This window comes from Cricetulus griseus, chromosome 6 (genome assembly GCF_003668045.3).
Source record: "Cricetulus griseus strain 17A/GY chromosome 6, alternate assembly CriGri-PICRH-1.0, whole genome shotgun sequence".
In the NCBI taxonomy this organism is placed as follows: Eukaryota; Metazoa; Chordata; class Mammalia; order Rodentia; family Cricetidae; genus Cricetulus; species Cricetulus griseus.
In genome coordinates, this window is record NC_048599.1 from 5,451,420 (window position 1) to 5,478,592 (window position 27,173).

The 27,173-nt window shown below is 49.7% G+C and overlaps 2 protein-coding genes across 7 annotated transcripts in view; both read left to right on the forward strand.

Annotated features, from left to right (window-relative positions):
- LOC100773668 (serine/threonine-protein phosphatase 4 regulatory subunit 1) overlaps positions 1 to 7,454 on the forward strand; it is an 85,154-nt gene extending 77,700 nt beyond the window's left edge. For all 6 annotated transcript variants that reach the window (XM_027419829.2, XM_027419826.2, XM_027419827.2 and 3 more), the window contains 4 exons: positions 2,621 to 2,741; positions 3,517 to 3,651; positions 5,321 to 5,462; positions 6,039 to 7,454. In XM_027419829.2, coding sequence (XP_027275630.1) covers positions 2,621 to 2,741; positions 3,517 to 3,651; positions 5,321 to 5,462; positions 6,039 to 6,190 — 550 coding nt within the window. In that variant the 3' untranslated portion in view covers positions 6,191 to 7,454. The remainder of the gene's footprint in view (positions 1 to 2,620; positions 2,742 to 3,516; positions 3,652 to 5,320; positions 5,463 to 6,038) is intronic.
- A 1,696-nt stretch (positions 7,455 to 9,150) lies between these two features.
- Ankrd60 (ankyrin repeat domain 60) lies at positions 9,151 to 14,485 on the forward strand. Its single transcript, XM_027419821.2, has 2 exons — positions 9,151 to 9,293; positions 14,328 to 14,485. The coding sequence occupies exons 1-2, from the start codon at positions 9,209 to 9,211 to the stop codon at positions 14,483 to 14,485; spliced, it is 243 nt and encodes an 80-aa protein (XP_027275622.2). The 5' UTR covers positions 9,151 to 9,208.
- The last annotated feature ends 12,688 nt before the right edge of the window (positions 14,486 to 27,173 follow it).

Here is a 27,173-nt window from a genome sequence, read left to right on the forward strand (position 1 = left end):
GAGCTTTTGTTGAGGTCCATTTCTGTATCTTTAGTTTTCATTTTTATTATCTGATACAACTAGTCATCTCCCAAATCATTGTCTTCCTGAAGAAATCCATCAGACTTTTGCAGCTATTCAGGATATGATTTGGCTGGTGCCAGGGGCAAACTGGAAGATTTTTCTCTTTGCGGTGAGCTTTAATCATTATGCTTAATTTGAGAGATTGAGGTCTAAGTCATTATGTCATGTTCTCAGCACACTGGGGCAAAGAGAATTGAGAAAAACAGACCCCGGCCCAGCAGGGCAGCCGTACTCCCCCTGGCGGCTGGAGCACAGTGAGCCCCCCGCGGCCCGGCCCGGCCCGGCCCTATCTCCCATCGCTCCGCTTATTGCAGTGGCGGCGGGCCGCGATAAGGGCTGAGCGGGGAGCGATATTGGCCTCATTTTCCCCGCAGACGGCGGGAGCGATATGAAGCCGCTCGCCGCGGCCGGCTTCCTCCCCACCCTTTTTCATTTCCTCTGCCCGCGTGCAAATCACACCCCTCTGCCGCCCGAGCCCAGCCGGCGAGCGAGACAGAAAGAGCGAGGAAAAATGACCTATCAAAACAAACAAACAAACAAACAAAAAAACCCGAGGAGGGGAAACAAAAAACCTAGTGATAAAGAATGAGGGAGAAAGACCTATGGAAAAGGAGCGAGTGAAAAAAAACCTGGCGGGGAAAAAAACCTAGCGATAAAAGAGCGAGGGAGAAAGACCTAGCCAGAAGTAACGCGGAAAAGAGACCCAGGGAGAAAAGAGCGAAGGAGAGAGAGAAAAAAAAAAAAACCTATTGAGAAAGAACATGGGAAAAATACCTAGCGAGAAAGCGCGGGCAAAAGACCTAGAGAGAAAGAGCAAGGGAAAGAAATTCCTAGCGAGAAAGAACGCGGGGGGAAAAAATACCTAGCGAGAAAGAGCTAGGGAAAAAAAAATACCTACTGAGAAAGAACGTGGGAAAAATACCTAGCGAGAAAGCGCGGGCAAAAGACCTAGAGAGAAAAAGCAAGGAAAAGAAATTCCTAGCGAGAAAGAGCATGGGAAAAAATACCTAGCAAGGAAGCGCGGGCAAAAGACCCAGAAAGAGCGCGGGGGAAAAAAAAATACCTAGCGAGAAAGAGCTCGGGAAAAAAATACCTAGCGAGAAAGAGCTCGGAAAAAAAAATACCTAGCAAGAAAGAGCGCGGAAAAAAATACCTAGCGAGAAAGAGCGCGGAAAAAAATACCTAGCAAGAAAGAGCTCGGAAAAAAAAATACCTAGCAAGAAAGAGCTCGGAAAAAAAAAATACCTAGCGAGAAAGAGCTCGGGGGAAAAAAAATGCCTAGCGAGAAAGAGCTCGGAAAAAAATATCTAGCAAGAAAGAGCGCGGAAAAAAATACCTAGCGAGAAAGAGCTCAGAAAAAAAAATACCTAGCGAGAAAGAGCTCGGAAAAAAAAAAATACCTAGCGAGAAAGAGCTCGGGGGAAAAAAAATGCCTAGCGAGAAAGAGCTCGGAAAAAAATATCTAGCAAGAAAGAGCGCGGAAAAAAATACCTAGCGAGAAAGAGCTCGGAAAAAAATACCTAGCGAGAAAGAGCTCGGAAAAAAATACCTAGCGAGAAAGAGCTCGGGAAAAAAAAATACCTAGCGAGAAAGAGCTCGGGAAAAAAAAATACCTAGCGAGAAAGAGCTCGGGAAAAAAAAAAATACCTAGCGAGAAAGAGCTCGGGCGAAAGACCTAGCGAGAAAGAGCTCGGAGGAAAAAAAAAATACCTAGCGGGAAAGCGCGGGCGAAAGACCTAGCGAGAAAGAGCTCGGAGAAAAAAAAAATACCTAGCGGGAAAGCGCGGGCGAAAGACCTAGCGAGAAAGAGCTCGGAAAAAACTACCTAACGAGAAAGAGCGCGGGGGAAAAATACCTAGCGAGAAAGAGCGAGGGGAAGATGTAGCGAGAAGGAGCGAGGGTGAGCCAGACGACTAGGCGGGGACGGGCGAGCGAGGAAGCCAGAGGAAGAAAGCAAACCGATTGAAAAGAGCGGGCAAAAACGAGCTAGGTTCCGGAAAGCGGATGAGAAAGAAGAACGACGGGGAAAGAGCGATTTTGAAAGCAAAGAAAGAGCGAGCAAAAAAGAACACAGGGAAAAGAGCGCGGGCGCCGCCATCCGCCGCTCGGCTCCTCGCTCCTCGCTCCCGCTCGCGCTCGCCCTCAGCCGGGCCTGGGAAGTGCAGGCCCGCGGCTGCTTTGATATTGTGTGATGTAGGGCAGAGTTTTGTGTGTTTTTAAACCACAACCGGACGCTGGAACCTCAAAACCCGTGCCCTGAACGTCCAAACCCCTATTTTACAAAGCGCTCGGCGGCGGCTTCGGCATCGGCGGCGGCTTCGGCGGCGCTTCGGCGGCGGCTTCGCGGCGGCTTCGGCGGCGGCTTCGGCGGCGGCTTCGGCGGCGGCTTCGGCGGCGGCTTCGGCGCCCCAGCTGCTCTCGCTGCAGCCGCCGCCGAAGCCGCCGAAGCCGCCGAAGCCGCCGCCGATGTCGCTGCGCCCGCGCGTGGCCGCCAAAGGAAAGGAAAGGGGAATCGCTTAGTAACTGATGGTAGGGGTCCCTCTGCTTGTGATTGTAGGCAGCTGATTCTGATCGTGGATCTCTATGGCCCCAGCGATGTTCACGGTTACCTGAGGCACGTTGCCCTGAAGTTGTGTGCAGACAAAGTTGCTCAAGTGCGCTGGATTTCCTTCAAACTAGTAAGGAGCCGGCCTTCCTGGGGCCCATTCCTGTACACAGCACACTTTTTCTGCTTCCCATTTTAACACCATTTTTTTTTTTTTCTGGGCCCTGTTTGCCATTTTCTCTATAAGCCCAGCCTTTAACTTTTGCAGTTAGAAGCTGTATTGTTTGATCATTTTCAGGATACCCTTCTGTTGTTAATTTAATGCTTCCATGCTGGTAACTGTGCAAAAATGATTTTTTATTTGAAACTTTTTACGTAATAGCTCAGGGTTTTGGTGTGTGTGGGGGGTTGCTGTGGTTGTTGTCTAGCACCCCACAGCTTTCTAGAACAATCAATAATGCTTAGAGCCTCCCAAAGGAAAAAGATGACTGTGTTCTGTAACTGGCACTCTTACCGAGGAAGACCACCTTTCTTAAATATGGTTGTTTTAAAATTTCTTGATGGTATTAAAGTTTTATGGAAATACCACATCCTCAAAGGTAACAGTTTACACATTTCACAAGATGACATGTTTTTACAACTGAATTCTTCTTGATGTATTTGTCAGTCCCCTTCTTTTTTACATTCTCCTTGAAGACTTTTGTGGGCATGTATATATTATACCCATTTAAACATCTTTTCCCCTGTGTGTACTAGTGAGAACTGAAAGTTGCTTTCTTTTGCTTGTAAATTGATTGGGAAAGGTGGTCAAGAACATAAAATGTCCCTGTGCCATGCAGGTCACTGCTTGTAACTGACACGGGGGGGGGGGGGGCATCTCATGGCTGACTCTTTTACATTGCTCACAGGTGGTGGTGATACTTCGTAAGTTCTACTCCCATGGTGCGAGTGCCCTGGGGCTCAGTTTCATCCAGGAGCTCATCTCCAGGTTCCGGCACTGCCCTAAGTGGGTTGGAAGGCAGGCTTTCGCTTGCATCTGTCAGGTTAGTACAGCCACAGAGAATCTGCCTGTGGGTTCCTTTCTCCTGGGAGAGGCTGGGATCACTTTACTGAGCCTGCTTACCTTGTGAGAGGCTAACCAGCTGTGAGGTACAGTGTCCTGCAGTCACCCAGGGCACTTGTTCCCACCCCAGACATGGTTGGTACCTACTGTGCACTGGGTATCCTGGAGATGAAATCAGTGAAGAGCCAGCCAGCTCTCCCACCAGACACAGCCCGCCCACTCCTGTCACACTGCATCCAGGGTTAGGGTGCAGAAACCCTTTTCATTCCCCAGGCTTAAAATTTACATCACCCTGTCTCCTCAACAGCCCTCTCTAAGTAGCACCTTTGAAATGGGGGTGTATGTGCTGGTAGTGACTGGAGTTCATCTGGAATGTCAGCCACCTTGATACTTCTGGGTCTCCAGTAAGACCTCCTGCGTGGGGAGCATGGTGGAACCGCTGGCACACTTGTTCACCTCTAAGGATAATTATCTTAGGTGAAGCGGTAACCCAGAGATCAAGTGATCAGGGTCTCACTACAAGTGCAAAGTCATGGCTTTGACTGTTGAGGATTTTGTCCCCCACATGTTATTTTTATCGTTTTGATGTTTCATCATGCTGTCTGCCGGCACCACAAAGGCAAAGGGGACAGTGCGCCACCTCCAGGAGCGGCTTGCCCAGCTGTATCCAGCCGGTTTTGATGGAGTTCTGTGTGACCCGCCCCCTCTGCCTAATGAACAACTACAGTTAGAGGGCTCACCAGCTCCCCCTGTCGGTATAGAGGGACATAGCCGGTATTTTTCCACAGCACAGACATCTGTGAAGAAAAACATCACTATTCGTATCATTGTGTAGCAAAAGCAGAAATGAAATCTTTTTTCTTTTATGTTTTTAATTATTTATCTGGAATGTAGAAAAATGTGAGAAACAAGAAATGATACCAATCCATTTTGTTCAAGAAAAACCAACAAGATCTTTTTTAAGAAAAAAAAATCTAATTATTACAGATGTAGAAAACCAGCAAACACAAAGCAAGGGAAGGCTGCTCAGGAGATAGTGTACCTCTGAGACTTGTTAATTTTGATCTGACCACAGCTCTGGGAAGAAGGTACTAGGTGACAAGGCAGATCTGGAATGAGACCTGGCTGGCCCAGAGCCTGTTCCTGAGCTCCCTGCCAGTGGCCTGTGCAAGCAAATCTCTGCACAGTGAAGTGTACCCCTCTTGGCTTGATGCAGCCCCACTGCCTAGAACAAGCTTGGCACCCAGAACTACTTGATGGCCCCAAACATTGATGGTAACTACCATGAAGCCAGGCACCACTCAGTTGTTGGTCCTGAGATTTTCAGTGCCACTACCACACTGGAACAGAATTTTCTCACCATAAACAAAGCTAGTGACCAGATTAAGTTCTGAACCTACAGCTGCCTGGCTCCAAAGCCCATGTTTCCCCTCAAGCTCTTGAGCTCCTTATCAGTCGTTCCTTGGAAGTGAGTTATAAAAATTAGCCACTGGTTATAACTAAATTCAGTTATTGAAATACGAAAGGTTACATGGGCACACACGTGCCTCTCAAACCTACAGATCCTGAAGCAATGTCTTTAGAATATGCAAGACTGTGTGCTTTGGAGTCTTGAAGTCAATGCTGGGCTGTGGCTCTCATTTCTACAGGCTGTGGTGAGTGAAGACTCTGTCCCTGTGGACCAGTTTGTGGAACACTTGCTTCCCAGCCTCCTGAGCCTGGCATCGGATCCTGTGCCAAACGTGAGGGTGCTGCTGGCCAAGGCCCTGTGGCAGACACTGCTGGAGAAGGGTGTGTGGCCCTTGCCCGTGGCAGGTGGTGGCTAGGTCCCCAAGGAGTTACAGCAGGCTGAACAACAACACTGGAGACACAAGATAGCTAGAGAGATGAATGCAGTTCCATCAGATACAAACTATCACACAGCTTTGTGGGGGGCGGGGGGGGGGCGGACACATGCACATTTATCAGTTCCAGTTAAAATATGGAATGGAGCCGAAGTCTGTCTCAGTGCTGCTGCAGTGTGACGCCACTGGGCGGTTTAAGCTTGAGGGATAGTGAGCGTGAGCTGTGTGTCGGTGCTGGCTTACTTCTCCACCGTAGATGGGGCTGTTCCTTTGTTGGTTTCTAGCCTTCTCCATGTCCTGCTGACCCCATGCACCAGTTCTTATGTACTGCAGAACACGATGCCTGTAAAGGCTTCATTACTCTGACTTTTAAAGCAGGTGTCACCATTAAAATCTCAGAAACACTTTCAGAATGAGGAGTTTTATCACTTGAAAGGACTTGGGCGTGTGGGTGGGCATGGAAAAGTATCCAGTGTCTTGACACACTTGGTGGCACATGTAACTCCAACTTTTCTCTCCTTAGCATATTTTAGAAATGCCGGGGACCATCATCTTGAAGTTGTTGAAGAGACCCTCTTGGCTCTGCAGTCTGACCCGGACCAAGACGTCTCATTTTTTGCTTCCCTAGAGCCAAAGATGCAGAATGCTGCAGACACCACTGTACTGGAAAACTAGAACTAGCACACTGTGGCGGGTGCACAGGGGTGGCTTCAGTGCACACATGCCTGTAACTTGAAGGGGATCTAATTGTATTGGCACTTGTGGAGGAGATTTACTTGAGGTGATGGGGCAGCCCTATGCTTCCCACCCCTCCAGACCTGACCCTAGGCAGGTTACAAAGGCTGTGTGGATCCAGGCACCAATGACTCTCTGGCTTCCACACCATCAGCTGTGGCCATCAGTTTGCTTTTTAGGAGAGACTATGTTACTTAAAATCTCCCTGAGAGTCTGGTATGATTCTTCACACCTGTAGGCCTAGCACCTGGGAGGCTGGGGCAGGGAGAGCGAGAGTTCAAGGTCAATCTAGAGAATTCCAGGCCTGCCTGAGCTACATAACAAAACCCTGTCCAAGGAAACCAAACATAAGTACATCCCCTCGCTAATAAAGTAATTTAGTAGAAGCTTGTACATCTTCTCTGGGCTTGCTGCCCTAATCCTTTCTGAGAAAATGGGGTTTATGGCATTGTATTTTATCTCCAACTGAAATACTGTACATATGTAAATAACTTGACAGAAGGATGATATATGAATGTAACACTAGCCTCCCTGGTGAAAAATATGTCCTGTGAAGTCTCCTCCTGCTTGTCCCGGAGCTGCTGCACAGCTGTCTTGATGACCTTTGAACTGTGTCCTAGTAAAGAATGGTTAGCTCTCTGAGGGCTCCGCTTGGGTATTGAACTTTTGTTAGCCATGCTACACTCAGAACGTCTCCCCCAGCTTCACCCTTTCCCTCTTCAGAGACTGAAAACATGTGTTGGTCTTTGACAGCAGCCAAGTCAGAGGTTGTTTTTAATTAGGACTCCAGAGGAGGTAGGGTGGGGGCTGATTGCTGTAATGCATGGACAGTGACTTAACACTTTAGACTTCAAAAAAGAAAAGAGCAGAAAAAAAGCCATACTTTTGACCAGAGCTTTCTAGGCACCATTGTTTGGGAATTCAGTTATGTACTCTTTACATTGGCTTAAAGTACAAAGATCTTAGATTTCCTACTTTTGGATTTCAGATGAACAGAAAGATGCTGTATAGTTTAAACAGATTTTCATTCACTAATAATTCTGTATTCTGTAGACATTTTCATTATGGTTCTGTACCTGTGTCTATCCCAGCTTTGTGTTTCTGATTTTAACATGGCAAAGGTGGCAGAGCAGCCCATGGGGCCCAGGAGCTTCTTTAAAAACAAAAAAATAAAATAAAATAAAAATAAATAAAACCCTGTAAAGTCATATGTTGAATTTCCTGGTATACAGGATACCCCTGCAGGTCCCAGATACCAATGGTCTTGTTAATTAAAAAGAAAGAAGGCCTAAGAAGGCTCTACCCTGTGCCAAAGAGAATGGGAAATGTGTAAAGAACTCAAACAGCAAGCACAGGCAATGTTTGGGCTGCTTTGGCACAGAGTTAATTTATTAAAGTAAACACTGCTTTGTGTTTACTCTATGCCCACAGTAAATAGATGGACCACACTGCATGCAGGGCAAGGCTTCTGCAACAGACATGTTTGTATTGCCTGTGAAGTGGAGAGTGTTGTATTAAAATCTGTTGTTCTAAAAGTAAGGAAAATTATTTAGCTGGAATCTTGGATTCTCTGCAGAGCATAATGTTCTATAAAGAAAAATAAAAGCCTGGGCACACGCCTTTAATCCCAGCACTCTGGCAAAGAAAAGTAGATCTCCAAGTCTGAGCTCAGCCTGATCTACAGAGCTAGTTCCAGGACAGCCAGGGCTACCCAGAAAGCCTGCCTCAATAAATAAATAAGGATTCGGTGTCCTGAGGTAGAATCTGGGCACTAGGGTCCAATTTGAACACTTGAGATGACAAAGCCAGCCTCCTATGAAGACTATGGCTCAGTGTTAGGGAGAGAACTTTCCTCTCATGGGTGGAGCCTTGAGATCAATACCCAGTTCCACAAAAAAAAAAAAAAAAAAAAAAAAAAAAACAGTTGTAAATCTGGTAAAAGGTCCAACCTGTGCACTGTACTAATTACAGTTACCTACGGTTTAGAATGGGCCTCTCCTCGACATAAAAGGATTAAGCTCTCCTCTGTTTGCGTTGCTGGCTCACTGTATGTTCAAGGATATCACCTTGAACATCTTGCCTCTGTCCCCCAGGTCCGCGGATGGCCTGGACCTCCATGCCTCAGCCCCAATTTCTGTTAACTGCTATACCAAATGTGTTTTTTCAAGCTGTATTTCATTCTTGGTAACCACAGAGTTTTCGAAGGCTGTTCTGGGCTCCCTGCCCCTTCCCTGGTGCTTCTTCCTTCAACCCCTGAAGACCTTGCTTGGGGTCTGGCATTTAAGGCCCCCATCCCCAACCCCACTCCCGGTGTGAGCTCTCCCTGAAAAGGTTTATAGCCTAGCCTGTGCCCTCAAATGTGTTCCAGGCTTTTCTCCCTCCGAGGACGCCGCAGTGCCAGGGCTCCGGGGTTCGATGCCACTTCCACCGTGGCCCAGGTCTGCTTGGGTTGCTGTGTTCTGGAAGCACACGGGGGCGAGCCTGGAGGCCACCTTGGAAACAAACGGTCGGCCTGGCGGTTCCAGAGGCTTCTCCCCGACCAAGCATGCCTGCTGGCGCGAGCAGGCTGGGGCTGGCGGGGGCGGCGGAGGGAGGCGAGGAGGGAGGCGAGGGGGGAGCGCCTCCGGAAGCGCGGGCGCCCCTCTCCCGTCCCGGGGGCCCAGGCGGGGGCGGCGATGACGCGCGGGATGACGCGGGCCGCGGGCCATGCCGAGGTCGGCGGACGTGGCGGGGGCGGGCGCGCGGCCGCGGAGGCCTCAGGGGGGCGCCGCTCGTCACGACCCAAGGGGCGCGCGCGCCGCCCAGCCCTCGAGCCGGGCCCGCGCGCGGGCTAAGGGGCCGCCCGCGGACCCGCGCGCCTCCGTCCCTTCGCCAGACTTGGCCTCTGACGTCTTCTCACTGCGGGTGAAACTGGAGGAGACCGGGGAGCTGTTCCGCGTGGCCAACTGCCGCAACGACATGACAGTGCGGGAGCTCAAGGAGGAGCTGGACCTGATGGTCGGCATCCCCTTCAACCTACAGCGGCTGCACTTCCTGGACCAAGGTGGCTCCTGCCCGACCCCTTCCCGCACCCCACTCCTCCCCTGGGTCCCCAAGAAACACCTCACCACCCAAGGTGACCGAGTCAACCCCAGCCACCTTGAACCCCATCTAGAAGGGCCCCCTGGAGCTCCCAACTCCAAACACAGTGGTATCTCATTCGACCCCAAATGTAAAGGTGGACCTGAAACATTCCAAGACTGCACTTGAAACAAAATTGGGCCTCAATAGACCCCACCACCACCACCAATCATGGACAGGCCTTTGCCCTGTGAGAACCTGGGTCCAAAACCAACCCAAAATGGTGGACCCCAAGTTCTGCAGCCAGCCTGTCTGTGTAAGCATTCCAGAAGCTGAGACAAACCTTGCTGGTCTTAGAACCCCAAACCCAGAGCACCTCTGCCCAAGATTGAACCCCAGATCTCCAAACCAACAATAAATAGATCAAAACCCTGAAACTCCATCTACTGTGTCCACACAGAGCTGCACAAACTCAAAAGAAGCCAGTCAGTCCCAGGATCCTCAGTACCCCAAGCAAAGTCGGCATGACTGAACTCCAGGTCTCAGGGTTAATTATGGCCTCAGAAACCCAAGTCCTTCACCTCCCATGGCCATCCAAGGAAACCAAACATTAAATCCTTCCCACTCTAGGGACCCCAAATACACAACAAACATGGCTGAATCTTCAGACTAGCCATGACTTTGTTAGATGCCCCCAGACTTCCATCTACTGTGTCTACATAGAGATGCTAAAACTCAGAACAAACCTTCCCATCCTGGAACCCCCAACTCAGAACAAAGCTGAATGTCCAAATCTCCTTCCCACACTAACACCCCCCCAACTCATACCAACTATATATTCATTTCAAGGATGCTAAAATTCAAAATAAAACCTGCCCATCCTACAACCCCAAGCCCAGAACGCACCCACCCAAGGCTGAACCCCCAACTCTCCCAGGCTAACCACTACTGTAGCCCACCCCTAACATACAGAGATGCTTGAACTCAAAACAAACCTTGCCTATCCTAGGACCCCAAACCCAGAATAAACATGAACCCCAAGTTTGAAACTAGGCTAACCATCAGTCTCTTAGAACCCAAGTTATTCATATAAGGATGTCAAAATTAAACCAAAAATTTCCTTCCCACTCCAGTACCCCAAATCCAGAATATACTTACCCAAGACTGAACCCCACATCTCCAAACTAGCTATCACTAATTCAGAACCCCAAACTCACAGCATCCCCTTTATATGAGGACACTGGAAATCAAGACCAACCCTACCCACCTTAGGATCCCCAGACTGAAACAATTCTGGCCAAATATGAACCCCTAGTCCCCAGGCTAACCATATGACCATCAGGACCTGGAATCCATGGCTGTGTCCTCACAAGGATGCCGAAGGCTGAGACAAACCCTGCCCACCTCAGGGTCCCAAAGTCTGTCCACACATTGCTGTGTTTGAACCTCAAATCCTCTAGCTGCCCCTGGCCACTCCAGACCTAAGTCCCAGAGCAGACTCCGCCCACATCACGAGTATCAACACTGAGCCTGTGTACCCAATTCTGAGACACACACCCCCCCCACTCCCGGAAGCTCTCACCATCCATCTGTGCAGCCAAACCCCAGTCTACATTAGGATGCTAGATCCTCAAATGGACCTCGCCCACATCTGGACCCCCAAATCCAAAGCCAACTCTGTCTACCTCTGAAAGGCAGCCCTCAGGCTCCCCATGTCCCTCAAGGACCCCAGTCCAAGCCAAGTGTCTCATAAGGATTCCAAGGCTTTAATGAGTCCTGCCTACAGAAGGACCCCCAAAGGTGAAGCCAAGCCTGCTTCTCTTTGATTTCCCACCCTCACAGACACCATGTGTTTATGAGCATTTCAAAGCTGATGTTAGCTGTGCCCCTGTGAAGAAAACAAGGTTCAGAGAAACCCTGGTTGGTGAGGACCCCAGAACTCAATATAGATCTTTTAACCAAACCTCCTTATATCAGAACCCCAAGTTTAGAGTCAACTCTGTCACTAGCAAGATCCTAAATCTCAGGGGAGAGCTGTTTGATTCCTAACTCAGTTGCTTACCAGCCCGAGTTGCCTAAACCATCCACGCAAGGACCCCAAATCCTGCCACAGATTCCTCTTAAACCAGGACTCTTAACCAGACAGCAAACCTTGCTGTCATTGGAACCCCAAATCCAGAGTAAATCTTGCCCTCATTACCTTGCCCATGACTAGACCCTCCCCCCAAATCCTGACACTAACTTAAGTCTGTATCTAAACCCCAAGGTCCAAGCTATATCCTTTCCCACATTGGGGGCTCAAGGAGAGCCCAGCAGAATTAGAACCCAGTACCTGCAGCTCTCTTGAATCAGGACCCCCAGGAACCCTGATCTAGACAAATTCCATGGGGAGGCACCCAGTGGAGGCCAGAGGCTCAGCAGCCTTTCTGTCCTTCCATCTATATCCTTCCCTCAAGCTGAGGACGTGGTTGTCCCTGTCCCTGTCCCTGTCCCTGTCCCTGTCCCTTGTTCCCTACAATGTTTAGGATATGAGTACAGGATCAAAGCCCCTTGGGCTCCATCATCTCCCCACCCGATGGAAATCAACGCAAAACAGTTCAAGAAAATGAAGTTTAAAAAAAAAAAAAAAATGTCTGGTCTGCCGGGGGGAATGTGAGCAGCCGGAATCCCGGAGACACTGCAGGGTACTGCAGGGCCTGGGAACGATGGAGACAGCTCTGAAAGCAGCCTATCTCCACGCTCAGCGTTCTCACGCTGCCTTTCCTGGGCTCAGTTTCCTAATCCGGAAAGCAGAACCCCATTAGCTCCAGAGATCTCTGTGCTGTTCCCCGGTGGACAGGAATGACTCTGCAAACTGCCAGTGTGTGTAGGCAAGGCCAAAACATTTCTCCTTGCTACTTTTAAAAATAGGTTAGCTGTTCTCCATGGCACATGTATCTCCTTACAGGACTTGAAATATGCTTTCTGATATTCTCGAGGCTTTATGTAGCATGGAGCTGTGCTTTGAGACTTAGTCTATAGCTAACAAGTAATTCAGGAGGTAAGGCAAAGGGGTGGGGAGTAACTAGTTGTCCCCCAACAAGAAATTTGAAAAATTATGTATCCTCCTGAGTTCCTTTGTTTTCACTGATGAGCAATAAATTCCAGCAAGCTGAAGAAGGAGTGAGAGGCGGGGTGACTTCACACTGATGTCACAGTGCTAAGACTCCACAGTCACTTAGCAACTGCTGAAGGCCTGACCCCTGTGCTGTGTTGTGCTGTGCTGTGCTGTGCTGACTGGCTGGCACCATAGAGATGATGCTGATCTGTCGCTAAGAGAAATTTGGGCCCCTGCCTATAAATAATTGGCTGACACATCTGCCCACCTCTAAGGTTGCAGAGGAAAGGGCGAGTGAGATCATGGCGGGAAAGCGTCTGGGTGGCCATGTCTACACGAGCCAAGCAGATTCATGGGCAAGTGGTGCCCCTGCCAGTCATTTCTCTGTTGATAATTAGTAGTATTTGTTGGAGCCTAATGTAATGGCTGCCTGTCTACACAGGGGATAGGCCAGGGGTTGCCTCGGAACCGCTATGAGGGAAGAGACCCTTCCCTCCTAGGCATTTATTAAGTGGTTTCAAAGTCAGGTTGTCTTAGACTAGTGAGTGATAGGCTGGCTCCCACATTCAAGCCACAAATAGGACCCTAATTTACAGATTTGCCGGCCAGCATTCTCTGTCTTCATCCTTCTCAGAGTCTGGTCATCAAATGGTGCCCGCAAGCCTATCAGGAGTCTGCTTTGTCATGCGCCTGTAGAGGAAGAGCCATGGAGGCTGGAGTGTCATCCTGGGTATTCACAGATGCACCCCCTCAATGCAGGCACAGAGAGACTCAGCTTAATTGCCAAGAAGCCAGAATATTGGTTGGTTCTGCTCACCTGGAAGGAGTGCTCAGGTAGTCTGGGCAGATCACTACAGTTTGTGAACAATCCAAGTTCCCCATTTCAAAAGACACGCCCTACCTCAGGCCCCTTTAAGGATCATTTCCAAAGTCTGGGCTAATTACTTTGCTTATTTATTTTTTTTACTTATTTATTTAGACAGGTTCTCATATCTTAAGGTAGTCTCGAACTCCCGATCCTCCTGCCCCCAGCTCCCAAGTTCTGGGATGACAGGTGCGTGGCCACCAGGCCTGGCTGGTTTATGAGTGTGGAGCTAGACCCTCTGCTGTTCTTCACACACTCATCTTATTCAAGATGCCAAGCTGGGTCAGGCAAGAGCTCTGACACTTGGGTCCAAACACAGTGGGCCTCAATATATGCTTCTGTTGTTACCGTTACCGTGGGCTTGTATGGGGACAGTGTGTCCCCAACAGGGGCCATGCCTGGGTGGCATCTTGGGCTGTAAGAGCTAGCCGTAGGTGCCGCTGATGTGCCATGGCAGAGCCACAGAGTCTGTGGTGTGTGGGGTAGAGAGGGTTAGTTACCTAGTTGAGAATGCCACTTAAACACCTCCGTGGAAAAACCCTGACGTGGGCTGTCTGTCATTTGCAAGATGGCTCATGTCACTGTCATCTCTTTAGCCAGCTAATGGCAACATTTCTCTGGAGTCGGTGTTCAGTTGAAGGTATATAACTTGCTAAGTACACTGTCAGGCCTGTGATATATAGCTTAGATTTAAGTAGTTCTATTTGTAGAGTTTGCCTCATAAAACGATTTCACTGACTCATGTATTTTTCCCCAACAGGACAAGCTGTAATTACAAAATTTTATAAATCATTGCCATTGTGTGTGTTTTTTTTCCTTTCTTTTTCTTTTTGGGTCCAGCTTCGATCTGAGCTGAGCCAAATTAATTTTCTAAAGAGCATTAGCAGCAGCAAATGGGCTCCTGTGCAACCATCAAGTGGGAAATTTCCCCCCCCTCTTTGCTCAAGATTTTAAAAGTATCTTTGTGTGATTCAAGGTCAGACACTGTCTCAACTGATACAGTGACTTGTCTTCAAGTCCTAATTTTGCTAAAAGGGAAAAATTGTTCCCCATAGGGATTTTGATGGATGACGCCATCCTCAAGTTCTACGACGTCATTCCCGGAGCAGTCATCTCACTATGTATCTGGCATTATGATGGTTGGACAGAACTGGTTTTGGCAGCCGTGGAAGGGGATCCCAGTAAGGTGGTTACATGCTTCTTTCAATATTAGGGGTTGAGGGGCCCCTCCCTGGCGTTAGCATGAGCATTGCAATAAAAGCCTCAGCATAGGGAAGAAAGATGAGACTCCCCAATGGAGTGTTTGCAGCCAATTTGGCCTTGTGAGTCCCCTGGGTTCACTTATTTACAGTTTATAAACCTGCTCATTCCACCCACAGGGGAGCTCAGGTGGTACTTTTCTATCCCAGCAGTGGGCAAGTTGAAAATCAAATTTAATCCCAAGAACGGGTCTGTAACCCTGTGCTCACAGACTTGTGAGAAGAGGAAGAGGTAATTTCCTGGTGGGACGGGCTCAAGGGGAGGTTGAGCTGAGGGACAGGCGCTGGGATACATCTGGGAAAGAGAATGTGGCGATGAGCTCTGTGTCCCAGATCTCAGGCCCGAGGGACAGGAGCAAGGTCTCTATAGCTCCAGCTGTAGCACGTCTTCTAGTCACTTCTCTGCTTTCTCGGTTCCCCTCTCTCCTGGCAATTTAGTCAGTGCCTCAGCTTGTCTCCTTCTGCCCAAGGGGGTAACTGGTGCCCTCTGTTCCCGTGCAATTGCCCCATTGCCCCTCCTCATGCCACCCACTACCTGACCCCCGATATCAGGAGCACAGTCCTCGCTGTGGTGTCCCACAGCCCTCCCATCCCTGAAGACTTGTGTCTTCCCCAAGATGGCTCTGTGACGGGCTATCTACCTGCTAGAAGAGTTCAGAAAGTTCCAGAAATTGACAAAGACAAAGGGCACAAAAAATGGATTGGAAATGCAGAATCCATCACAGTGCCTAGTGGACCCCCCTCTTCTTGAGCTCCTGGGGGAGTTGTGTTGTTTTTCCAAAGGGCCACAAACATCTTCCTCTGGGCACTAGCAAAGTTGTCTTCTCCTTTAAAAACACTGACAGGAAGGCCTTCCTGTGTCCCCCGCCTGACGGGGGGGGGGGGGCTCAGGTGGCTGCCCTCCCTGAGTGTGTGCAGATCACGGAACAATGTCCCCTGTCAACACCCCCTCTGCTCCCACTGTGTATGTTGGTTCAGATGAAGCAAACGTCATGCGTGCTGGGGCGTAGGGCCACGTTCTGGATGCGACCCTGACTTATTTCTTTCACCTAGCTATCATGTCTTGGCGTCAGCGAGGACACCTTCTACCGAACGGCGAACTCACAGCACTTTAAGGGTGAGCAATGGAGGCAGTGGACCTCACAGAGGGCATTCGTGGCCTTGTACATCTCTGCTCACAGAGGTCACGTGGATGCCGTGCAGTATCTTCTAGAACTTGGTAATTCTGCAGAAAGCATGTCCTGGTCTGGTTGGGAGGACAGAAGGATCTGTCTCGTTTCTTCAGCGGTGGCTCCCTGAACCGCCTGTCTTCTTGTGAACCAAACCAAATGTCTCCCACTGGGTTCCTTAGGACATGACCACCAGAGGCTTTCACATCTCAGGGCAAAGGTCTCTAGAGCATTCTGTTGTGGTAGGTCCAAAATTGCAGGACAGTGAGAGACAGGGGATGTCCAGGAATTCCTAGCTCACCCTTTCCAAGCAGCCCGTGTTCTGTCTTCACCCTTGTCTCACCTGAAATAGATTTCACAATGGTCCCAAAAGGCCTCACCCTGGGTATCACAGTGGATGGCCAGCTGGCTGGCTGGAGGTCCTTGAAAATAGATCCTCAGAAAGATACTTCCTCTACCCACCCCCCACGCCCCTCCCATCATGTCTCCACTTAAGGGTGACCGTCTATCTATCCATCTGTCTATCTGTCCAAAGCTGTAAATCAGCACTGTGTCTGGACAGATGTCAGGGGATCTTTCATTCTCCCTGGTTGGGGGAATGGTACTTCTAATTGAGAGACAAACCACTAAAAAAAGTACCCACGGATTCAGATAGCCCAAAGCCATGACATGGCTTCCTTGGGACAAGGAAGTGTCTTGGGCTTTAAAAGCTGCTGCCTCCGTCTGCAATCTTGCTCAGTCCTGGCAATCCCAAGCCCCCCTTCTACCAGGCAGAGTGGGAGACCCCTCAACTTTCCAGGGAAGAATGCTGGCATGTCACATGTCTAGTACAGAGCTCGGGGATGGCTGGGTGATAACACCATGTTCTCTGCCATCCCAGACTGCCGTTCTGCACTTCTCTTATACAATGAAAGATGGGCTTTCACAGCCAGCAGTCCTTTAAGCTCATAAAAAGTCATCTTCGCTCTGATGGAGCTGTGATGTATTTGAAGGCACCCATTAAAAAATGACGGCGGGCTTTGCAAAGTTTTCCATCGTCTGCAGCCACCACAGGGGGAGGTGCAGGGTCTTGCCTGCACTCTGGAAGCCTACTTAAGCTTCGCCTCGCCAGCCAGCCAGTCATAGCTCAATCGGACTGTGGCAGCAGCCGCAGTGCCAGCTGGGATGAATTGAATTGCCTTGTTTCTTTTGTGTCATGATTTCTGTTACCCAGAATTTGATTCAACTCCTAGAGTCCATGCTGGACCCTTGTCATTAGCCCATCTGTCTGCAGGAGGCAGTGAGAATCCAGATCTGTCCATGTTTAGGCTGCTATCCCCCGTTACCTCCCCAGTACCTCTGTGTGGGGAGGATAAAAAAAAAAAAAAAAAAAAGCAGTGCCCAAACCATGTGTTTTCCCTCCTGGATCTTAGGCAGGAAAGTCAGCCATTGATTACAAATTATTAATTCCATAGTCAGTCACATATGGGATGCATTAAACCCTGTGCCTGCTGAACTTGTAGGGGTGGGGTTGTAAGGAAGAAGAGTTAAGGAGGTTACTGAAACCCTAAGAAGTTAAAAAAAAAAAAAAAAGGAAAGAAAGGGAAGGAAAAAGTATAGTCTGTAACAGGAATAGTATGTGCAAAGGGCCTGGGGCAGGGTGCAGAATGCTGTATTTAAGGGTAAAGACAGGAAGTACAAGGAGCTGGAGCTTTGGAAGCAAAGGAACTCAGCAGGAAGCACGGGAGGGGTGAGGATAGCATTGGAATATCTAAGCAGTGAAGTGAGTCAGGCAAAGATTTCAAAGAGTGTCCCACAGGCAGCAAGAGCTGGGTGACAGGCTTGGAACAGGAAACTGGAATGGGTGCCCCATGGGATCAGGCTGGATGGGAAGAGTGATGAACTAAGGGAAGCCAGCCACCATGTCCCTGGGAGCAGTGTCAACTCTCCCTTGATTCCCGTCCTAGCCCCGCCCCCTTCTTGTCCTCCAGGGTCAGATGGTGGGACCCCTGCCCGGAAGAGCAGCCCACTCCAACAGGTCCTTTTATCTCACAGGAGCGAACTGCTTGGGCAAGTCACCCCTGGGCAGGACGCCCCTGCACGTGGTTGCAGCCATGGGCAGGATGGACTGCATCAGGCCTTTACTGGAACACAGCGCCAACATCCACGACAGAGACGCAAAGGGGGAAACGCCCGTCACCATCGCACGGCGCCTGAATCGCAGCAATTTCGAGCGCAAGATGTTCCTCCTCTACTGGATGATCAAGTGTGGGCCCAGAGACCCCAATAACTTGGTAGTGAGGGAGGCTCCAAAGAAACCCAGCCCTAAGGCTCTGTCAAAGGGCCCAGTGTTACCTCCCTGAGCACGTCTGCCCATCACCCTGCTCCGGGGCAACCTTGCAGCTCCCACAGTGGCCCCCATGGCACTCATTAGGCTACAAAAGAAGGGACAGATCTGAATCAGTCACCAAATTGGTTGTCCTTTTACCAGTGCCTCTGGGAGGGTGTAATGGAGCGGGTGAGCTCTCCTCTTTTGTAATCTGTTCCGTCCCCACCAGGCCGACAATGCCAGCCTTTAATTTTAAGCTCTTTGTGCATGGCACCCAATCACACCGGTTGGGGTGATGGTAGCCAATTATCTATCCCTTTTGAGGCCATCTAATGCACCAGGATAATAGTAGTAATAGCAGGAATGATAATAGCACCCCTGTTATCGAGCAGAGAGAGCACCGGCCGACGTCAGGAGGTCGTGTACAGCGTAGGCTGTGAATTTGTTTGTCAGACTTAGGCGGCTAACCATTTCTGTGGCCAGGAATGACACAGCTTTGGCTGAGCCAGCTCTGAAGGGGTCTGCTGCTTGAGCATGGGGCACAGGAGAAGCTCGGAGTGGGCCCGTGAGCCTCCAAACATGGCCTGCCAAGGAAGGGGCTGTGTTCTTACCCTTGTGGCAAGGACACGTATGGCCTTAGGGGTAGAGGAAACAACACAGGAGACAAGGACAGAGCCAGGCTGGCAACGTCTTCCTGTGGCCCCAAACCCGGTAGTCCCTACAGGCCTCCATGCTCCTTCCCACTTTCGCAAGCACCCCTTTTCCCTGGGAGCTAACTAGCTCAGAGTGCTCATTGTTGGATCCAGGCAACACTCTGCCTTAGACTATCTATCTATACCTTAGACCCTGCAGCTGGGGTGAGTGAACCAAGTGCAGACTACCGGCAAAGAATCTGACCGTGAGGCCAAATGCCCAAGAAAGGGCATGGGGACCCAGCTTCAACAGAAAGGAAGGCAAGGTGGAAGTTGCTGGATTGTTCTAGAGTGTTCCAGAGCTAAAACCCAACTCTCATGATAGCTCAGCTTCTGGTTTTAAAACATGGCCTTGAGATTCTGAAGAAGCAGCAAAGAGTGAAAGCATGCCCAAGTGCTAGAATGGACCTGGGTCCCCATTAGGGTGACCCCCACCCCGGGAAAGTGCTAGAATGGACCTGGGTCCCCATTAGGATGACCCCCACCCCGGGAAAGTGCTAGAATGGACCTGGGTCCCCATTAGGATGACCCCCACCCCGGGAAAGTGCTAGAATGGACCTGGGTCCCCATTAGGATGACCCCCAGTTCTACAGCTGCAGTCTGGGGACAGCCACAGGCCTTGTAGTGACGCACAATGTCCACCTTGTTACTCCCGGTGGGCCATATGTTTTCCTGAATCCCTGAACCACAGCACAAGTTCTGGAATCCATGTATATGTCAAAGGTCTCTTGGCCACTCATCAAGTTGCTTGAGGTGGAAGCGGATGAGACTGACATTGCACCCTGGCTGCCCTTCTTTGCAATGTCCCAACAACTAGGCCTTACTTTAAAATTAATGGCCTGTGTTTCCTGGTGTCACAGCAAGTAAGACCTTTGTTGACAATGGTCTTACACCAGCCAACGTGGCTGTGCCTGGGTTCAGCCATCTATTTGACAAATAAAGAGTCAGAAAAGCACATCTCAGCATTAAGAATGTCAAACTGAGATCTTAATTTTGGCAGGCATGCTCCAAAGTCAATAGGCAGACATTAAACAACCCCCACCCATTGGGTCGGGTCACTTAGCTAATGAGGTGCAAGGAGGGGAGTGACTTATGGGTACCCTTTTAACTTAACAAGTGGAGTCCCTCCAAGTATTGTGTTTGCCAGGAGCTTGCTAAGCAGTCTTTGTTATTGGAAGAGCCAATGGCCTGGCATGAGGACCCACACTTTTGGAGACAAGCACTCCATTTACCCCAATTCAATTAGATACTTGGCTAGACATCCGTTGGCATCAGGCTTTCTGTGGTGACATTTTCTTGAGTCTGGGGTAGGGTCACTTGGACACTCTCCTGGGTTCTGAGGACACTTCATTAGAGACAGCCTCAATACCTTGCATTGGGTCTTGGGGTACAACTTAGGTGTGGAGGGCTTGCTTAGCATGCACAAAACCCTGGATTCCCTTCTCAGCACTGTGAAGACACACACACACTCACCCCCCCCACACACACACCCCACACACATACATACACACCTGCAAGTCACATAGAAACAGCAGCCCATTACAGGCCATGTGAGGTATATCAACAGCTCTGCCAACTGATCTGCTATTGCTCAGTAGAATGTTACATTTGGAGTTAATGCTTTCCACACTTATTTTGAAGAGTGTTTTGTTGTTCATAATCAGGAACTAACAAAGGGAAATCAAGGGAAGGTTCATCTTCACTGTTCCCGTAGGAGCTAAAAAAAGCCTTGCTGGCCCATGCCCTGGAGCAGCTCTAGAATGTTAAGAGAACCATGGTCTGTACGGGGGACACTTTCTGTATGGAGAGGACCTTGGTTCCCCTACATCTGTGACCTCATGGGACTGGCCTTCCAGTCACCAGGGACCTTACATGTGTGGGGTTGGGGGCACAGAGCAGGGGATAGTGGGGCCCTTCATGCTCAAGGTTCTGAGTGGGTCTTCACTTCTCGGAGCCAAAGGTGTCCTGTAGAGGATGGATGAGAACCATTCCTGCTCCTGTCCCCAAGGCTGCTAGAACCATTGAGAAGCACCCAACAAGTCATTTGAGACCTTGCCTGGGAGCCTTGCTGAAGCACTGGAAACCATGGTGGGGCTGCTGAGAGAAGGACAAACGGAAGAATGTCCACTTGGTGTCTTTCCTGGGCTCTCTTCAGTTCTGGCCACCGAACTCTGATGACCAACTAGCCCTGGAACCTAAGTGCCCTGGGGAAGTGCTCTAGTGTGTCCTTGAGGACATGCAAGGCAACAGTCAAACAACCTTCCTCATCCCTTCATCTTGCAGCCCAGGAAATAGCTCTGGAAAGTCAGTCCTGCAGGATGACACAGCAAAATTGATGGTTACACTGGGCACTGTGTTTCCATTTGACTTGGCTACGAGGGTTCTCAAAGTCAGTGTCCAGAGACTAATGCTCTCTTCTCCTCACTGAGTGAGTCTCCAGACCCACCTTCCGGTCGGCCCTGCAGTGGTCATTGCAGCTGGCCTATGTCACTGAAGCCAGCACAGTGGAAAGTTTAAAGACAAACTACAGGTTAAAGAGAGTAGGCTGTATGACTTACTCAGGACTGAGATGGTGAGCCTAGTCTTCCCAAGTGTCATGAGCAGACAGTAGAGCTTCCCAGTATCATACATCTGGAGCTTCCTCTATGCTTACTAGCCCAGGGTTTCGAGAGAGTAGGGTAAGGGTCCCTCTTGACCCTGCCTGGGCTTATACTGAGCACTGGGTGAGCAGGTTGACCCCATTCCATTCTCTCTACAGTGTAGACCTTAGGAAGCCTTACTTTGTGTTAGTCTACACGGAGCCTCTCTGGCCTCTACTTGAGACCCAAGTAGAACAGACTTCCACAGGCAATGGTGTTCCTCCAACTATAACTTTTTTTTTTTTTTTTTTTTTTTGAGTAAGGTGTCTAGCTGGCCTGGAACTCACCAAATAGGACCAGGCTAGCTGCCAGTCCTAAGGATCTGCTTGGCTCTGCCTCCTTAGCAATGGATCACAAGTGTTTTGCCCTACCATCATGATGGATATTTTTTTCAAAATAAATTTTTTATGTATAGTGTTTTGCCTTCATGTAATGTCTGTGTGCCGCACGTGTGCCTGGAGCCTGCAGAGGCCAGAGAAGTGTGTTGAATCCCCTGGAACAGGAGTTACAGATGGTTGTGAGCCACCATGTGGATGATGGAAACTGAACTTGGGTCCTCTACAAGAACAGCCAGTGCACCTAACCACTCTAACCACTGAGCTATGTCTCCAGGCCTGATGCTGGGGTCCTTCATGGGGTGTCTGGGGCTCAAACCCAGGTCCTCATGCTTGCACAGTAAACATTACTGATGGAGCCATTTTCTCAGCCCTTCTCCTTCTCATCAGCTGTGTGGCTGCAGGCCCGATGGCCACCTCCTGACACCCTCAGCTCCCTCCATCCGTGGTATACACAGGTCTTGTCCTCCTGTGTTAAGCAAGCACTACTCACGTTGTCGGAAGAAACAGCCGTGAGAATTGCCTGCTATACCGACCCCTTGATGAGCAGGAGGGTTGGCTTTGTGGTCTGGTAAAGGTGATTGACAAGACTCCTCTGCCCCCCAATGTGTGGCATTAGGGCTACCAGAGACAGTTCTGGGGGGTCTCAGCGGCCTCATGTGGAGGGTTTGGGGGTAATAAAATCTGCCCCTTCACTGCAAGAGAGATGGAACTCCTGGCTCAAAGCAGACACTTGAAAAACGGCAGGCATTATTTGTATTATTATACCACCAACACTTAATTTGCTTAAAATGTTTGCTCGCTGAGAATCGATCCCCTCCCGGATTCCAGAGGGACTCATAAATCCTCAGCAAACCTTATACAATAAGAGTCTCCATCCAGAACTAATAATTCCCAAAGTGGGAGATTAATAATTTCCTGTAAAGTTGCTGGTCTGGACATTAAAGTGCAAAGATTTCTCAGCTGCACTTAGAGCGCCCCCAGGCCAGAGCCACTGCAGGGGAACAGCAGGCTCTCAGGCAGAGGAAAATTCCACTCTCTGCGGCAACTGTCTGCAAAATAAGCCTGGTAGGCATGTGTATAGCCCTTGTGACATCCTGAAAGGGGTCTCCATCGCTCCAGGAGCCCACATCTGGCCGTGGAACAAGAAGGCCCAGCTGCCCTAGGGAAACATGACACTGCACCCCAATAGTGTCATCCTTGACCTGTTTGGTTGCTATACATCCTAAATTTAAAATGGGGGAAAATTACCAATAACATCTGGGGCAGTGTGTGTGTGTAATATCACAGGGGCCTTTTGAGAATCCCATATCCTTGTAAAATTGCTCATTTCCTGTCCAAATGCCCAATCTGGTCCCAACCACCCCACTTCTGTAGAAGTACCAGGGTACAAGGCATGTTTACAAATGTTGAAACAGCTGGCTAGGACGACAAGGCCTTGGAAATATTTCCAATGCCACAAGCAGGGATGTTGTGGCCATATTTTGCAGCTTTTGAAAGAATGTGGGTTGGAGGAATGCAGTTAAAAGGGCTGCTGCCGTTACAGAGAGCCAGACTTCATTTCCTAGCTCAAAACCACCTGTGACTCAAGCTCTGCAGGATCTGCTGCCCTCTGCTGGACGCTCGGGTCACTGCATATATTTATGCAATATATATTGCATAGACTTATACAGATAGAGCACACAGACCCCACACACACCCCACACACCATACACACCCCACACACACCCCACACACGCCCTTCACACATCCCACACACCCCACACACCCCACACATCCCACACACTCACACCCCCCACACCCCACACACTCACACCCCCACACACCCCATACACACCCCATACACACCCCATACACACCCCATACACACACCCCCACACCAAACACACCCCATACATCCCACACACCCCCACAACCCCCCCACCCCACACATCCCATATACACCCTTCACTCATCCTACACACCCCATAACACTCTACACCCACACATCCCACACATACCCCTACGCATACCCCCCTACACCCACACCCCACATTCCCCTCATCCCCCCAACTCTCCCACACCGCCACACCCCCACACTTTTCATTTAAAAAACCATTGAGGGACCTGAGATGTAGTTCATTCAAAGCCATTGAGGGACCTGAGATGTGGTTCATTCAGTGATTGAGCTATTGCCGAGCATGCTTGATGCCCTAGTCATGATCCGGAGCTCTCTAAAAATGGGTGTGGATGTTCACACAAGTAATTTCAGCATTTAGGACGTGGATGCAGGAGGATTTGAAGCTCAAAGACACCCTCAGTTACATGGTGAGCTCCAGGTCATCTTGGCCTACATGAGATCCTGGTTTTTTGTTTGTTTGTATTTTGTTGTGTTCTGCTTTTTTTTTTTTTTTAAGATGATCTTGTGTTGTATGCAGTAAGTATAGACCAAGATGTAGTCACACTAGATTGCCCAGGATGTGGCTCTCAGGGCTGGAAATATGCACACAATCCCTGAATTACAGTTGTAAACAAACACCCTGCACATGCCTGTCCATGTGAAGTTTAGCACCAAAAAACTGATGCCAAAGAGGCTGAGGGTTGCAGAGCTGGGCCCATCAGTACTTCATGGAGGGTCAGGTTGGATTCCCAGAAACCAAGTAATAAGGCAGATATCACAGGGCGTGTGAGCCCAGTACTGGGGCAGTGGAGACTGGATCTGCAGAGTCTGTTGGCCAGTCAATCTGGACTACTTATGTGAGTTCCAGGTCAGTGAGAGAGCCTGTTTCAGAAAGCAGTGTGGATGGCACCTGAGGAGAAACACTGCTGTGGACATTTACCCTCCACAGGTGCATGTGTGACACACGCACACAAATGCAGACACAATACAACAGGTACATACACATGAACACACAAATGAGCATACACACACACAGTCACACACACACACATATACACACACACACACCACACAGTCACACACACACACACACACACACACACACACACACACCACACACACACACACACACACACACACACACACACACACACACACACACACACACACACACACACACACACACACACACACACACACACACACACACACAATGCAACAGGTACATACACATGAACACACAAATGAGCATACACACACACACACAAACCACACATTCACAGTCACACACACACACACACACACAATGCAACAGGTACATACACATGAACACACAAACGAGCACACACACACACACACACACACACACACACACACACAGTCCCACACACACACAATCATGTTCATGGGTACACACAAAAAGGGAAGAAAGGAACAACGGTAGTGGTTCACTGAGCCCTTCCAAGGTATTGCAAGTGCACTATTGTGTGAGCCTTCTCCAAGCATTGAGGTAGGAGCATAGGCTCTGAAAGCATTAAGCGGGCACCGGTCAACTGGGGTACCCTGAACGTGTCTGTACCCTGAACGTGTCTGTACCCTGAACGTGTCTGTGGAACAGCGCACCGTCCGTCATGCGATGCAGACTGAAGGATGGTGCATAGACTCCCCAGACTCCTTTTGGGTACCTAAGACAGTCACAGTGGCAGGAACCACCCCTCAGAGGTCCCACAACTCTTTAAAGCCCCCAATTCCTGGATTCTGAAAGGAAGCTCTCCCAGGCCAGCTTGGAGTTGGAGTCTGCCAGGTGGCGCAGCTGGGAACTGCAACTGCAATCCCGAAATGGAGCTACCACCAGGTGTCGCCTGGAGACCACAAATGGACTCCCAGCTAGTTGAAAAGTACGTTTACTTTTTGGTGTTTTCTAATTACTTTTTGGAGATAGTGTTTCATGTAGTCCAGGCTACCTGACTTCTACTCAATGGTCTTCCAGGGGCTTAGGAATCATGGTCTCAGGGTCAAGAGTAAGAGACAGCTAGCTTTAAAGGTCTCTCTATTATGTAGCTCAGGATATCCTGGAATTCAATATGTAGACAAGGCTGGCGTCAAACTCACAGAATCCACCTGCCTCTGCTTCTTGAGTCCTGGGATTAAAGGAGTGCACCACCATGGTGGGCTCATAAATCCAAACTTTGATGTCCAGACAGGAATGTCTAAGACTTTAGCTATAATGAACATTTTATTGCAACAAGAAGGACATCTCAAAGGCCAAGCATTGCTGTCAGCAGAATGTAAAGCACACGTGCAGGAAAGGGCTGGGATTTAAGACACACACATGCACCCACCCACCCCCCCACCCACCCCCCCCATACACACACTTGGCAGAGCCACAGCTTTGACCAGTGTGTAAAGATTTAGGAGTAGCACTCAGCTGGAGTTCTGAAATGGGCCCATAGAGTGTGTTCCAGCCCGCAGATAGAAATGCGGCCCACCTGGAGACAAACGGGGTCGCTGCCAGACGGATGGGCACGTACCCTGGACTCTGGGCAAGGAGACATCTGACACACTCTTGCTATTCAACAGACATGAGATATGTACCAACCTCACTGCCGGCATGCCAGAGCCTGTCTGGGGCTCTGTCACCTTCCTTAGGTCACAGCCATTTCCTCCATGGGTAAAACTGACCACACGGCTCCTTTGAACATCTCTGGTCCTCTTAGAGCCTTCTCTGCACTGCCCAGGTTGGACATCAGTTCTTTTTCTCACCCTTCAGCCGGTGAGATGGCTCAGCAGGTAAAGGCACTTGCTGCCAAGCCTGATGACCTGAGTTTGATCCCTGGGACCCATCTGATACATGGAGAGAATTGACTTCCTCAAGTCCTCTGGTCATCTCCATACATATGGTCTCCCTCTCTGTCTGTCTCTCTCTATGTCTTTGTCTTTCTCTCTCTGTCTCTATGTCTCTGTCTCTGTCTGTCTGTCTGTCTCTGTCTGTCTCTGTCTCTCTGTCTCTGTCTGTCTCTGTCTCTGTCTCTCTGTCTGTCTCTCTCTATGTCTTTGTCTTTCTCTTCCTGTCTCTGTCTCTGTCTGTCTCTCTCTGACTCTCTGTCTGTCTCTCTCTATGTCTTTGTCTTTCTCTCTCTGTCTCTGTCTGTTTCTCTTTGACTCTCTGTCTGTCTGTCTGTCTCTCTCTCTCTCTCACACACACACATACACACACTTTAACACAAAAATTTAAAAAGAACAATCTCTCATCGACCCCTAAGCTCACTGGCTCAGCTCCACTGGCTGAGCAGCAGGCCTCTTCCTGTCTCCATCTCCCCAGAGCTGGGTTTCCAGGCATGTGCTGTCACATGCTGCTCACATGGGTACTAAGGATCCAACCAAACTCAGAGCCTCATGTTCACACAGCAGAGACAGGAACCCTCCACTGTACAACCCATCCCAGTAGGCTCAGCGGGGGATGGATGTGAGCTGGAGGAGAGACAAGCCAAGGCAAGGCATGAAAGCATGATGTAGAGGAGGGGTCGGGTCATAGGGCAGAGGGCAGTAAGCACTGATGGGAAAGATGGGAAGTCTGGCTCTGCTGGAACCAGCAGTGAGAGATGCTGGGAAAGAGCCTG